General features: G+C 39.6%; 1 protein-coding gene across 3 annotated transcripts in view; it reads right to left on the bottom strand.

Annotated features, from left to right (window-relative positions):
* Positions 1-12,647, bottom strand: part of accs (1-aminocyclopropane-1-carboxylate synthase homolog (Arabidopsis)(non-functional)) — a 63,820-nt gene that overhangs the window by 42,068 nt on the left and 9,105 nt on the right. For 2 of the 3 annotated variants that reach the window (XM_043705945.1, XM_043705946.1), the window contains exons 4-5: positions 5,257-5,900; positions 1,269-1,328 (exon numbers count right to left, since the gene is read on the bottom strand). In XM_043705945.1, coding sequence (XP_043561880.1) covers positions 1,269-1,328; positions 5,257-5,900 — 704 coding nt within the window. Of the gene's footprint in view, positions 1-1,268; positions 1,329-5,256; positions 5,901-9,428; positions 9,699-12,647 lie in introns of those variants that run through there. The other variant, XM_043705947.1, reaches the window with a different exon arrangement.

Below are 12,647 nucleotides of genomic sequence, written 5' to 3'. Positions count from 1 at the left end.
TCTATGCTGCTTGTTACTTTATCAAAGAATTCTATAATTTAGCTTACATGATTTCCCCTTCGTGAAGTAATGCTGAGTCTGGTTATATTATGTACTATTTAATGCTCTGCTATTGCATCCTTTACATTACACTCTAACATTTTCCCAACATCATCTTTTAAGCTAAATTCCCCATGACCTGTTTTGTCTTGTCTCCCTCGCTTTTTGAATAAGTGTTAAATGGGCAGTTTTCCAACTTCCTGGGACTCTTCCAGAATCTAAGAAAGCTTGGAAGATTATAACCAGTGCATTTACTAACAGATCCAGGGATTTATTGATCTTTAGCCCTGTTAGTTTCCTAGTACTTTTCCTCTTGTGATAGCTTTTTTTTCATTTATTCATGGGATGAGGGCATCACTGTCTGAGCCAGCATTTATTGCCCATCCCGGAGGACTTTTAAGAGCCAACCGTATTGCTGACAGTCTGAGGCCACATATAGTATGCTAAGAGCATAGTGAACCAGATGGGTTTTCCCATTAATCGACAATGGTTTCACTGTCATCAATAGAATCTTAATTCCCTGTTTTTTACATTAACTCAAATTCCACCATCTGCCATAGTGGGATTCAAACCTGGGACCCAAGAATATTATCTGGATCTCTGGATTAACAGTCTTATAATAATATCACTGGGCAATCCCCTTCCCCTCCTATTGTGTTTATTTTCTCTGCCTTTTTCGCCCCTTGATTACTTAGTTTTTTTTGGAATGCTATGTGTGTCTTGTAGCGTGAAGACAGCTACAATTCACCTCGGTTTGTGGCTCCCCATTATTATTTGCCCAGCCTCATTTTCAAAGAACATGGAGTTAAAATCTCAAGTTCGGTATGAATCTTCTTCAGAATGGAACTGTGTTTCTCTCTCTCCCCACAGATGGTGCCAGACCAGCTGAGTTTCTCTAGCTATTTGTTTTCATCTCAGATTTACAGCATTCACAACAATTTGCTTTAAATTGAAGTGTGTAGAAACCACTGGCTTCACAACCATCAATTTTTTTCACAAGCTCTGAGCAGTCTCCTAACCAATGTGCTGCAAGTAAAACTAACTTGGAAACAGTCACAGTGAGTGTTACACTCGAAACATGAAGCACTCCAGTTAGCTATGCGGCATTTGGAATCTGTGGTGAAATGCCTTAGCATATGAGATAAAAGACACTGGATAGAAAATTGGCAAAACAATTCAGACGGTAGATTTCTTAAAACGTTTTACAGGTTAAGTAAAAATGCACATACCCTTTCAGAAAGCAGGTCAAAGCACAGCTTGTTCTCACTAGTTGCCAGATTAATAATGCCCTACAAGATGGGATGCAAAGAAAAAGAAAATAATAATCCACAAACTGAATTTAAAAAACTGCATTCAGATTCACTTTAGAAACTCACCCATAGATTATTAATTCACACAGTGTGGGTGCTAGGTCACTCCATTCCAGTTCCAGGTCAAACTGAATTTAAGTCACATATAGTAAAAAAATGTAGCAATTACATTACCTGTAATTTGGATCATTAATATTTACCAAATTTATAAACACACAAAACAGTATTTAAAACAGTGACTGGTGTTACAAAAAGAATTTTCCGACATTCTGAAACCCAGGGCCGATACTTCTTTAAAGGAAAATATATCAGGCAAAAGATTTTGTCTGATCTAATGGATACACCATGGCTGGGAGACCTTCTCTGATTAATAAAAGTAAATTACGGCGGATGCTGGAATCTGAAACCGAAAGAGAAAATGCTGGAAAATCTCAGCAGGTCTGGCAGCATCTGTAAGGAGAAAAAAGAGCTGATGTTTCGAGTCTAACTGAAACTCCGTCAAAGCTTTTAAAGAACAACAGAGGATTACTAAGAAGGAAATACGCAGAGAAAAAATGAGGTATGAAGGTAAACTGGCCAAAAATATAAAGGAGGATAGCTGCAGGTATGTGAAAGGCAAAAAAATGGTTAAGACTAAAATTGGGCCCTTGAAGACAGAAACAGGGGAATATATTACTGGGAACAAAGAAATGGCAAATGTAAGTGTGAGGACAGGGAAATGGAGTCTGTGGTGTCGTGGTAATGTCATTGAATAAGTAATCTCAAACTCCAGTCTAAATTTCTGGGGACATGGGATTGAATCCCACCATGGTAGATGGTGAAATTTGAATACAACAAAATCTATAATTAAAAGCTATTGAATGATGACATGTAACCACTATCAATTGTTGTAAAAACCCTTGTGATTCATGAATGTTTTTTAGGGAAGGAAACCTGCCATCCCTGTCTAGCCTACATGCGATATCAGAGCCATAATAATGTGGTTGACTCTGATATGCTGTTTGAAATGCCAAGCAAGTCATCGAGTTGGATCAAATAGTACAAAGCTGAAACAAAGTAATGAAAATGGATAGGCCATTGGGCTTTGGCTTGGACACTGGAAACAAAGCCCTGTACACCCTATAAAATCCTTCTTCTCAATATCTGCCTACTTATGACAAAATTGGGAGAGCTATCTCAAAGCCCCACCTGACGTAGTCTCAGTCCTGAAAAACTCCTTGTCAATATCCCAGACTCCGCAATCATCATCCCTGGTTATGGCCTGTCCTGGCAGCAGGCAGACCCACCAGAGGTGGTGGTACAGTGGCATATGGTCAACAGGAATTTTCCTTGACATCGTCAACATTGACTTCAAAATCCATGACGTCTTAAGATATCATGTCAAATCAACACAGGCAAGGAAACATCCTGCTGATTAATACTTACCATACCCACCTCAGTGGATGAATAAGTACTCCTTCATGTTGAACACTACTTGGAGAGGGTGGCAAGGGCATAGAATACCCTCAGGGTGGGGGCTTGGGTGTCCATCATCAAGTGACAGCATTATTATTAAGCAAGCTGGACAAATCCTAAGAACATGTCAGCTCAACAGGGTCTACAGCAGATGCTTCCACATCTGTGATGAAAACATTGAGATTGATCTCTTGCATGTCTCCCCTATGCTACCTCTGTACACTCAGACTCCTGGTCTGTTACCTACCGTCATATGTGACACGGTTCCATTCAGCTATCTCTGAGGCCAAAAGGACTGTAGTCAAAACCACAAGCTTTCATCATTGATTTCATGTTCCCCTCACAACTGTCAGACTGAATCTGGTGCTGTGTTTGACCAGGGGCTGCACTTATGATCTCATATCTCTTGCTTTCTCAAGAAGACTGCCTCTTAACATTGTTCATCTCTACAGCAACCTCATCCATGCCTTTGTCCCCTGGAGAATCAACTCATCCAATGATTGTTCTGGCCATCCCATCCACCCTGAAAGCTGTCTGCAATTTGCCATTTGTTTTCAAACCTCTGTTGTCTAAATCCTATCTCAAACAAAATCCGTCTTGCAGATCACTTCAATTGTTGCTGAATTGCATTAATCAGCAAACCTAACACTTAAACAGAAAATTCTTATTCAGGTTAAATCTTCTTTTGCTATTCCCTATCTCTTGAACATTCTCAACCCTATGACTCCTTCCCCCAAGCTTGCTATTCCTTTTCCTCCAGCTTCTTCAGCATCTCTCCCTCCCTTTGCTTCATTGGGTTTGATTATTAAATCCTTATTAAAGGATTGGACACTCTGGAGGCAGGAAACATGTTTTCGCTGATGGGTGAGTGCCGAACCAGAGGACACGCTTAAAAATACGGGGTAGACCATTTAGGACAGAGATGAGGAGAAACTTCTTCATCCAGAGAGTGGTGGCTGTGTGGAATGCTCTGCCCCAGAGGGCAGTAGAGGCCAGTCTCTGGATTCATTTAAGAAAGAGTTGGATAGAGCTCTCAAGGATAGTGGAATCAAGGGTTATGGAGATAAGGCAGGAACAGGATACTGATTAAGGATGATCAGCCATGGTCATATTGAATGGTGGTGCAGGCTCGAAGGGCAGAATGACTTACTCCTGCACCTATTGTCTATTCTCTCCTTACAGATGCTGCCAGACCTGCTGAGACCTTCCAGCATTTTCTCCCTTTTGGTTTCTCTGATTAATATTTTGAGAAAGATCAAAACCTCATTCTTTCAGAAACCTTTTGCAATTTTAACAGAAAAATCTAATGGAGCATATCTTCTCACTAAATTTTTAATGCCACTGACAGATAGAATCTGAGGGAGCTTTACTCCATAGATTTTATGAATGATTGATTAAAATTCCAATTAAAGCATTCAGTTATGAGTGCATTAGAGTGAAACAAGAGATCACAAGTCCAAAAATACTACTTATGTCTCTTAGTTTTTACATTTTAAAAGAAACAATGCTAAATTTACTAAAAATTTCATATTTCTAAATGGAATGGGGCAATAAGTTTAAAAATGAGGTTCATGTCTGATACTGAAATTTCAAAAGATTGGCTTTCAAAATCTTTTAGGAGAAAGTGAGGTCTGCAGATGCTGGAGATCAGAGCTGAAAATGTGTTGCTGGAAAAGCGCAGCAGGTCAGGCAGCATCCAGGGAACAGGAGAATCGACGTTTCGGGCATAAGCCCTTCTTCAGCCCTGAAGAAGGGCTTATGCCCGAAACGTCGATTCTCCTGTTCCCTGGATGCTGCCTGACCTGCTGCGCTTTTCCAGCAACACATTTTCAGCTTTCAAAATCTTTTGCTAACTGCAGAATTAGAATAAACTGCAGGAAGGTAGTGATGAACTACATACAGTGAAATAGTGTTAACCTCTGCCAACCAGGATGATTAAATTTCCTAAAGTCGTGTGAAGGAATGCATTTATATTGTCGCCATATTAAGTATTGTTTAAAAAGAGATTGTGAAAGAGCATGGATAGTGTATAGTGCACACCAATCATTGGAATATTGGTCTACTTGTGCCACACCAAAATTTCAAACATGTTCAGCAATTTAAAGATCATTCAATGTTGTATTTCCCAACAAGAATTGTGAACCTAAACTCTTGATTTAAATTGATGCACTTGTCACCCCAATTGGTCTTAATCTTTACTCAAGATTAAAATGCTAAAGGAAGTGCCAATTTTGTATACATTTATGTTGTGCAAACTACTCTTAGGGAAAGACCTGAAAGCTATGGAATAAGCAGACACCCCTCACTGTATCATAAAAATGAAACTCAAGAATTTAGAGAAAAGAAATCAGAAATTTAACACAAACTGAATTTCAAATGAAATGCCATCACCCAAACAAAAGTATATGAATACAAATCTTCAAGATATTTAAGATAGCATAAACGGACATACATTAGGGTTCTTATCTTGATCATGCTTATCTGCATGGTAGGCAGTATAACCGTCCTGAATTATTCCAAAGGAATTAATTTCATTTCCTCTCTTTGATAAATAACTACTAGATTCAGGTTGTTGGAATGTTGGATTATGTTCTGCACTGGACAGCACATCTTTCAGTCCATTTGGCAGAGATTTGCTTGGATGTGATGTTACTCTACTGCTTCCATCTTTAGAGACAGAAGCGGAAGACGGGCGACCACCTGGTCCTGAAGCTTGACTGGAAGACTGCGAGGAGGCCTGACTGAGATCCAAGCCTAAGGTCTGCATGGAGCCACCATGACGCAGTGCATTCACCATCTGAGCAAATATGGTGAACATTCTGTACTCATGCTCCCTCTCCAGCTCCATCCGACGTTGTTCCAACTGCATCCGTCTGTCTTCCAGTTCCATGTCCCGTTGCATTCTCCGTTCTTCCATTTGAAGGAAGCGTTCCTCCACCACTCTTTGTGCTGTCAGAAACTTGAGAAGAATGTCATCCAAAGGATCCTTCATGCGCGGTGGCTTCCTTTTCCGACGAAGTCTGTGAAGGGCAGAAAAAGTAGGTCCAGAAGTCGGAATCCCAGAAGAAGTACCACTTACATTTGGGTCCATGTAGCCTGAAATAAAACAGGGTACAGACATGATCATAAACTACATATTCATTATGCTTATTTATGATGCAAAACTCAACAAAATGAAAGGGGCACTGGTTTCAAACAAAAAATTCAGAATGGCATCCTGGAAAGACATTTGTTCCCAATTTACTCTAGTTTAGCTGTGCAGGGTTGCTGGGAAACAATTTTTTTCAAGGGTTAATTCTAGAATATTCACAAAGGAATTGAATAGCTCATAGATTGTGGGTCCTGAAATTTGAATACAAGGGCGAAAAAATAAAATAGAGCAGTACAAGTGGAGGCAAACCGGCAGCTGTAACCAATTAAAATTCGTCAGGGACTCAAATCAGGGTTTTTTTCTATCAGTCAGCTTTTCCCTCCATTAATGACTTCCTACAGTAAGAGTCTCACACTTTGTTAACTGATGATAACTCATCTAATTTTCTGATCTGGAGAGAATGCCTTTGGTTAGCAGAATCAAGCTAACTCTATTGTTCACCCAACAAACCACAGAGCACACCCAGAGTTATAGAGTCAAAGAGTTTTTTTAAAATATGGAAAGAATCCCTCAGGCCCATCGTATTCACATCAGTCATTAAGCATCCATTTGTCTACTTTAACTCCACTTCCAGCACTGGGCCCATAAGTCTTGTTTGCTATGGTGTTTCAACAGCTCATCTAAATCATTCTTTAATGTCTTGAGAGTTCCCACCTCTACCACTCTTTGAAGCAATGATACCCACAAACCTCTGCACGAGAACCTTATTCTTAAAATCCCTTCAAATCTAAAGATCCCGAACCTTATCTTAAAATTGCTTATTGACCCCTATATTAAGGGCAAATGTTACGCCTGATACCTCTCAGAACTTTGTACATTTTAAATCATCTCCCCAAAGAAAAACAACTCCAGTTAATCCAGTTACTCTTCATACTTGAAATTCTCCAGCCTAGGCAATGTCCTGGGGATTGTCTCTGCACCCTCTAGACATCAATCACATCATTCCTAAAGTTTGGAGACCAGAACTGCACGCAGTCTTACAAATCAGTCCAACTAACATTGTATACAGCTCCATCATAACCTCCTTACTCTTATATTCAGTGCCTCAAGACAATATCTCCCACATGCCTTTGCTTTTTTTTGTGATTTCAAACAACTTTTCCCTGGGGTAGAGGAATCCAAAACTAGAGGTTTAGGGTGAGAGGGGAAAGATATAAAAGAGACCTAAGGGGCAACTTTTTCACGCAGTGGGTGGTGTGTGTATGAAATGAGCTGCCAGACGAAGTGGTGGAGGCTGGTACAATTGCAACATTGAAGAGTCATTTGGATGGGTATATGAATAGGAAGGATTTGGAGGGATATGGGCCGGTGCTGGCAGGTAAGACTGGCTTGGGTTGGGATATCTGGTCGGCAGAGGTATAACAGGTTGGACCGAAGGGATTGTTTCCATGCTGTACATCTCTATGACTCTATGATAACTATAGATGCTGGAAATCAGAAACAAAACAGAGACTGCTGGAAAAAACACAGCAGGTCTGGTAGCATCTATGGAGAGAAGGCAGAGTTAATGTTTTGGGTCTACTGAGCCATCTTTAGAACTGTTCTGAAGAAAGGTCAGTGGACCCGAAATATTAACTCTGCTTCTCTCTCCACAGGTTCTGCTAGACCTACTGCATTTTCCAACAATTTCTGTTTTTGTGCCTTCTTGACCACCTTATTGACCTGTCCTGTTGCCTTCAAAGATGTATAGAAATGCACACCAAGGTCCCTCTGATCCTCTATACTTCCCAGTGTCCTACCATATACTCCCTTGTTTTGTTGGTCCTCCCAAATTGCATCACCTCAGACATTTCAGTACTAAATTCCATTTACCACTGCTCAGCTCATCTGATCAGTCAATCCATATTATCCTGTAGTCTAAGTCTTTCTTCTTTGCTGTTGACCACACCAACTTTTGTGTCACCTGCAAACTTATTGCTGAAACCCCTTACATTTATATCTAGATTATTAACATTCACAATAAACAATAAAGAACCCAGCACCAAACCCGGTGTTATACCTCTGCACACAGCTTCCAGTCTTACGACTATCACTCTCTGCTTCCTCCATTAAGCCAATTTTGGATCCAACTTACCAAATTGCCCTGGACGCCTTGAGCTCTTGGCTTCTTAACCAGACTACCATGCCAGACCTTATCAAAAGCTTTACTGAAGTCATGTAAACAATATCAATTCTACCTTTATCTACACAATGATTCACATCCTTGGAACTTCAAATCAAATGTGTTGGACATGATTTCTCCCTGACAAAGCCTTGCTGATTACCCTTGATTTACACATGCCTCTGCAAGTGGAGATTAATTATGTCCCTCAGGCATTCTTCCAACAGTTTCCTGACCACAGGTGTTAGACTCACTTTCCTGTCATTTCTTACTTTACCCCTACTACCCCACTTGAATACTAGTACACATTTGTCATCCTCCAGTCCACTGGTATCCCTCGTGTAAAAAAGACTTGAAAATTATTGTGAACACTTGTCTCCCACAGTAGCCTAGGCCACGTCTCATCTGGATTTAGGGATTTATCCACAAACAAGCCTAATAATACCACAATAACTCCTCTTTCTCTCTCTCTCTCTCAATGTTAATTTGTTAAAGTACATCTTATTCCCCCTCCCCGATTTATAGACCCAAATCATCTCAGTGAACTAGAGCATTCGATCACCTCATCGAGGCTGCCTATTCTCCCAAATGAGTGACCTCTGCCACTTAAGGATGCAAGAACAGAAACCACATGAAATTACCACCACTTCCACATTCTCTTCCATGTCTCACAGTATCCTTACTTAGAAATATATTGCCAATTCTTCATTATTGCTTAGAAAAATCTGGAATTCCCAACCACACAGACTGCTACAGTGCAACAGGAGGGGTGATCAATAAGTGACAGCCTTGCCAGCATTACCCATATCCCTTGAATGAATAAATAATAAGGAACTGACAGAATGCTGCACTGTTGAAGGTGTGGTCTTTTGGATGAGATGTTAAAACTTTGATAATCTATTGGTCTCTCATTTAAACACAGAGGACCAGAGACTGGCGAGATTCTCTGAGAGTTCCAGCTAACACTTATTCCTCAAACAGTGAAACAGATTATTATTGGTTTTAAGACCAATGCTGTGTGCAAACCAGCTGCCTTTTCTTTCGTGACAATCAAACACCGGTTACAACACAATATGGGCCATCTAGCAGTGTTGAAAAACACCACATATAAATTCAAGCTTTTTAAAAATCAATTCATCTACTCAGAAGAACATTACAATCTTTATTGCCAACAGAGAGCAGTAAACTTTGAAACCCTGGTTGCTTGTTTCCTGTACACTGTTTCCCTGGACTAATGATTTAATATTCTTCAAATCCACACGGATGATAAAATAAAAACTGCACAGAAACGTTAAGTACCAAGACTAAACACTACCTTAGTTAATGCTCCTAGGACTAATTTCTCAATAACAAAGGAAATATTGGCTCCTACCTTCGATTGGGTTCTGGCTTAATTTTCAGGAACTTCACTGACGCAATCTTCAGCATGTGCAGAAAGCTACAATCTACGACGTGCAGTATATATAGGGCAAAGTATAACTTGCTAAACGGCTACTGATTTACTGATTAATACCTTGAGTCAGAAGGGCATCTGATCCTAGAGCTGTCATTGTCTCAAACATTTTATAGCGCATTCATCACAGAATAATTCAACGCAGTTTTTTTTGCAATAATAAAGCACTAAATTCCACTTCTCACCATTAAGTCGCTATTTGACTTGGTTCTGTTATTGTGACGAACCTGGTTTACTTTCAAACTTAAGTTATAGTTTTTGAAGACAAAATTGCTTCTTTGCTCTTTCCTTCCAATATTTGCACAACCTAATGTGTTTTATAATCCTATTGCCACAAAACCAAGCTTGCTCATCATACATATGTGGTTAAAAGCAAAATTGTTTTACTGCCATTGCACTTCACTTATGCTTTTATTTTCCATGAATATAATGTCATCCAGTATTTGAGCATCAATCATGTGGCACAGCCACCAGTATTGCCTTTTAAATATTTGTTTCTGAGTGCAGTGGCTTTGTATGTTGTTTTAAGCAACTGATTTGATTTGAGGGGAAGTGTATGCAAAATCTTTCAAAATACTAATAAGTGTTCAGTTGAAGGGAGAAATGCACAGTCTATGTTAGAAAATCATAACATCCCAGTAAGGACTGAGGGTAGATATTCTTAGGTAAATTAGTTTTCTTTGTTCAGATTCACAGAGAAACTGGAATTTTCATGCCCTCTGGAGTTTTCATGAAATATTGCAGAATTGAATATGAAGTCACATTAGATGCATTAAGTACAGAGTCCTGTTGGCATGTCACATCAGCTCAAATCAGCCACTCACTATTGGGATTTTATTTTTTCAAGTTTATCGTTATGTGTTTTACTGCCAGAAGTTTTAAAAAATGCACAAAGTACATTTATGTGCTTTTTACACTTGAAACTTAGCAATGCATGTTTGCACCGAATAGCTTAAATCCCAATGGAGAACTACCAAATGAAAAGTAGTTTAAAGTGCAGACCCCATCTCTGACACAGGCATAGTCATGGAGTTAGAATCATGTGAATATACTGCCCTGGGAATAATAGCAATTTTGAAGTTCTGAAGAAGTTATATTGGACTCAAAGTGTTATCTCTGTTCTCCCTTCACAGATAATGCTAGACCAGCTGAGTTTCTCCAGGATTTTCTGCATTTGTTCAAAAATGTCTGAGCAACATGTGTTACAATATCATAGTGCACCTCTGACATGTGCTTACCTCAAACACCTCAAGTCAACACATGAAGTCCTACAGATAGATAAAATATGCATACCCAAATTATACCGAATGTGCATGTACACCAGTATGCTGAGATTCGGCATAAGCTCCAGGTTCCAGAATGGCTCAAAGCAGACCCAATTATTCCTTCCTAGTTTTGAATAATTTTTCCACAAATTGGTTCACAAAATATTACTAATTAATATTAGGTGTTGTGAGTTGACTGGTAGATTTAGCTTGGATAAGGAACAGGTTGGATTCAAACGTACAGAGGGCAATTATTATTTATAGAAGCATTGGGTGTGCTATCATTAGTTGGCCTTTTTTTATTTCAAAAATATACTTATTTCATATATATATAGGATATATACACAAAGTCTCTAAAGCAGTTCAGTTCTGTTTAGTAGTATATGAAGAAAACAAATACTGAAGTTCAACTCTATCCAACAAACAAACCCAAGGCATTTCTTACTTGAATAAGATTATATTTACATATAATTAAGACAAAGGGAGGGTCCGATAACTGAACGGACACCCACTTAACTTCAGCAGAAAGACCTCAGAAGTGGTCTTCCCACATTGTTCTTTGGCAGCAACTGCCTGATTACTACAGGAAAGAATATGAAAGAAAGACTTGTATTTCTACTGAACTGTAATGTACTTTTCAACTGTACTCACTTTTGTATCAAATAGAATCAAACAATTTGTGCACAGTAACCTTCTGCAAACAGAAATATGATATTAAGAAAATCATTTGCTTTCGGGTATTTTTTGAAGGGTACGATTGGCACTGGAAATAGAAGGAACTTCCCTGCTCTTTGCAGAAAGAATGCTATGGGATTTCTTACCCAAATGGTGAATTACTGTCTCATTTGAATGTTGCACTCCCTTATGTTTTGGAACAAAATCTCCAGGCTCAAAGGCTATCAGTGAGCCATAGTTAACACCTTGGAAAACAACATTTGCTCCTTTGTTTTTCATCATCTGCATTAATAATCTGGCATCAGAGAAACAATCTACAATTTTGATTTACAACTATGAATGGCAGATGTTTGTCAACAGAGATAAACGTGGCATGATGCATTTGAGCAGACTTAAATTCAGGTGTGTTACATAAAACATAAGGATTGACAATAGCATGTTCAGGATGTACACCAAATTTTGTTTTAACTGGCGCTTATGAACTGGCGCTCTCGATAAACCAGCAAAAAATTTATTACGTCAAATACCGGAAGTTTACTGTACTATTGTCATCTGCAAGACATCAGCTGAAGGCATGAGTGAGAAGGCTCTCTACTGATAAGGTTTATTTAAGGCAAAGTTGCATTATTATTTACATGATTTACACTGTAAGTAAAGTACAATCATGATGTGTCTGCATTACATTTCTATTACTTAGTGTCTGTTTTTACATTGGTTGTGTGGACCTCCTGATCAACTGGGATATTTCATCAACTAGCACATTCCTCGTGCCACAAGTTCCAGTTAATAACATAAAACAACCGTGACAATTCTAACTATCTATCCAGAGCTGAAAATGTGTTGCTGGAAAAGCGCAGCAGGTCAGGCAGCATCCAAGGAACAGGAGAATCGACGTTTCGGGCTTAAGCCCTTCTTCAGGAATGAGGAAAGTGTGTCCAGCAGGCTAAGATAAAAGGTAGGGAGGAGGGACTTGGGGGAGGGGCTTTGGAAAGGCGATAGGTGGAGGGAGGTCAAGGTGAGGGTGATAGGCCGGAGTGGGGTCGGAGAGGTCAGGAAGATGGTTGCAGGTTAGGAAGGCGGTGCTGAGTTCGAGTTAGATCGAGGGCGGGTAAGAGGCCAGCACGGGGTATCCAGGTGGATGGGGTGTGTTGGAGGCGGGAGAATTAGATCGAGGGCGGGTAAGAGGCCAGCACGGGGT

Source organism: Chiloscyllium plagiosum, chromosome 16, assembly GCF_004010195.1.
Source record: "Chiloscyllium plagiosum isolate BGI_BamShark_2017 chromosome 16, ASM401019v2, whole genome shotgun sequence".
In the NCBI taxonomy this organism is placed as follows: domain Eukaryota; kingdom Metazoa; phylum Chordata; class Chondrichthyes; order Orectolobiformes; family Hemiscylliidae; genus Chiloscyllium; species Chiloscyllium plagiosum.
Note: the sequence above shows the minus strand (reverse complement) of the source record. Positions and strands in the feature narration are given on the sequence as shown.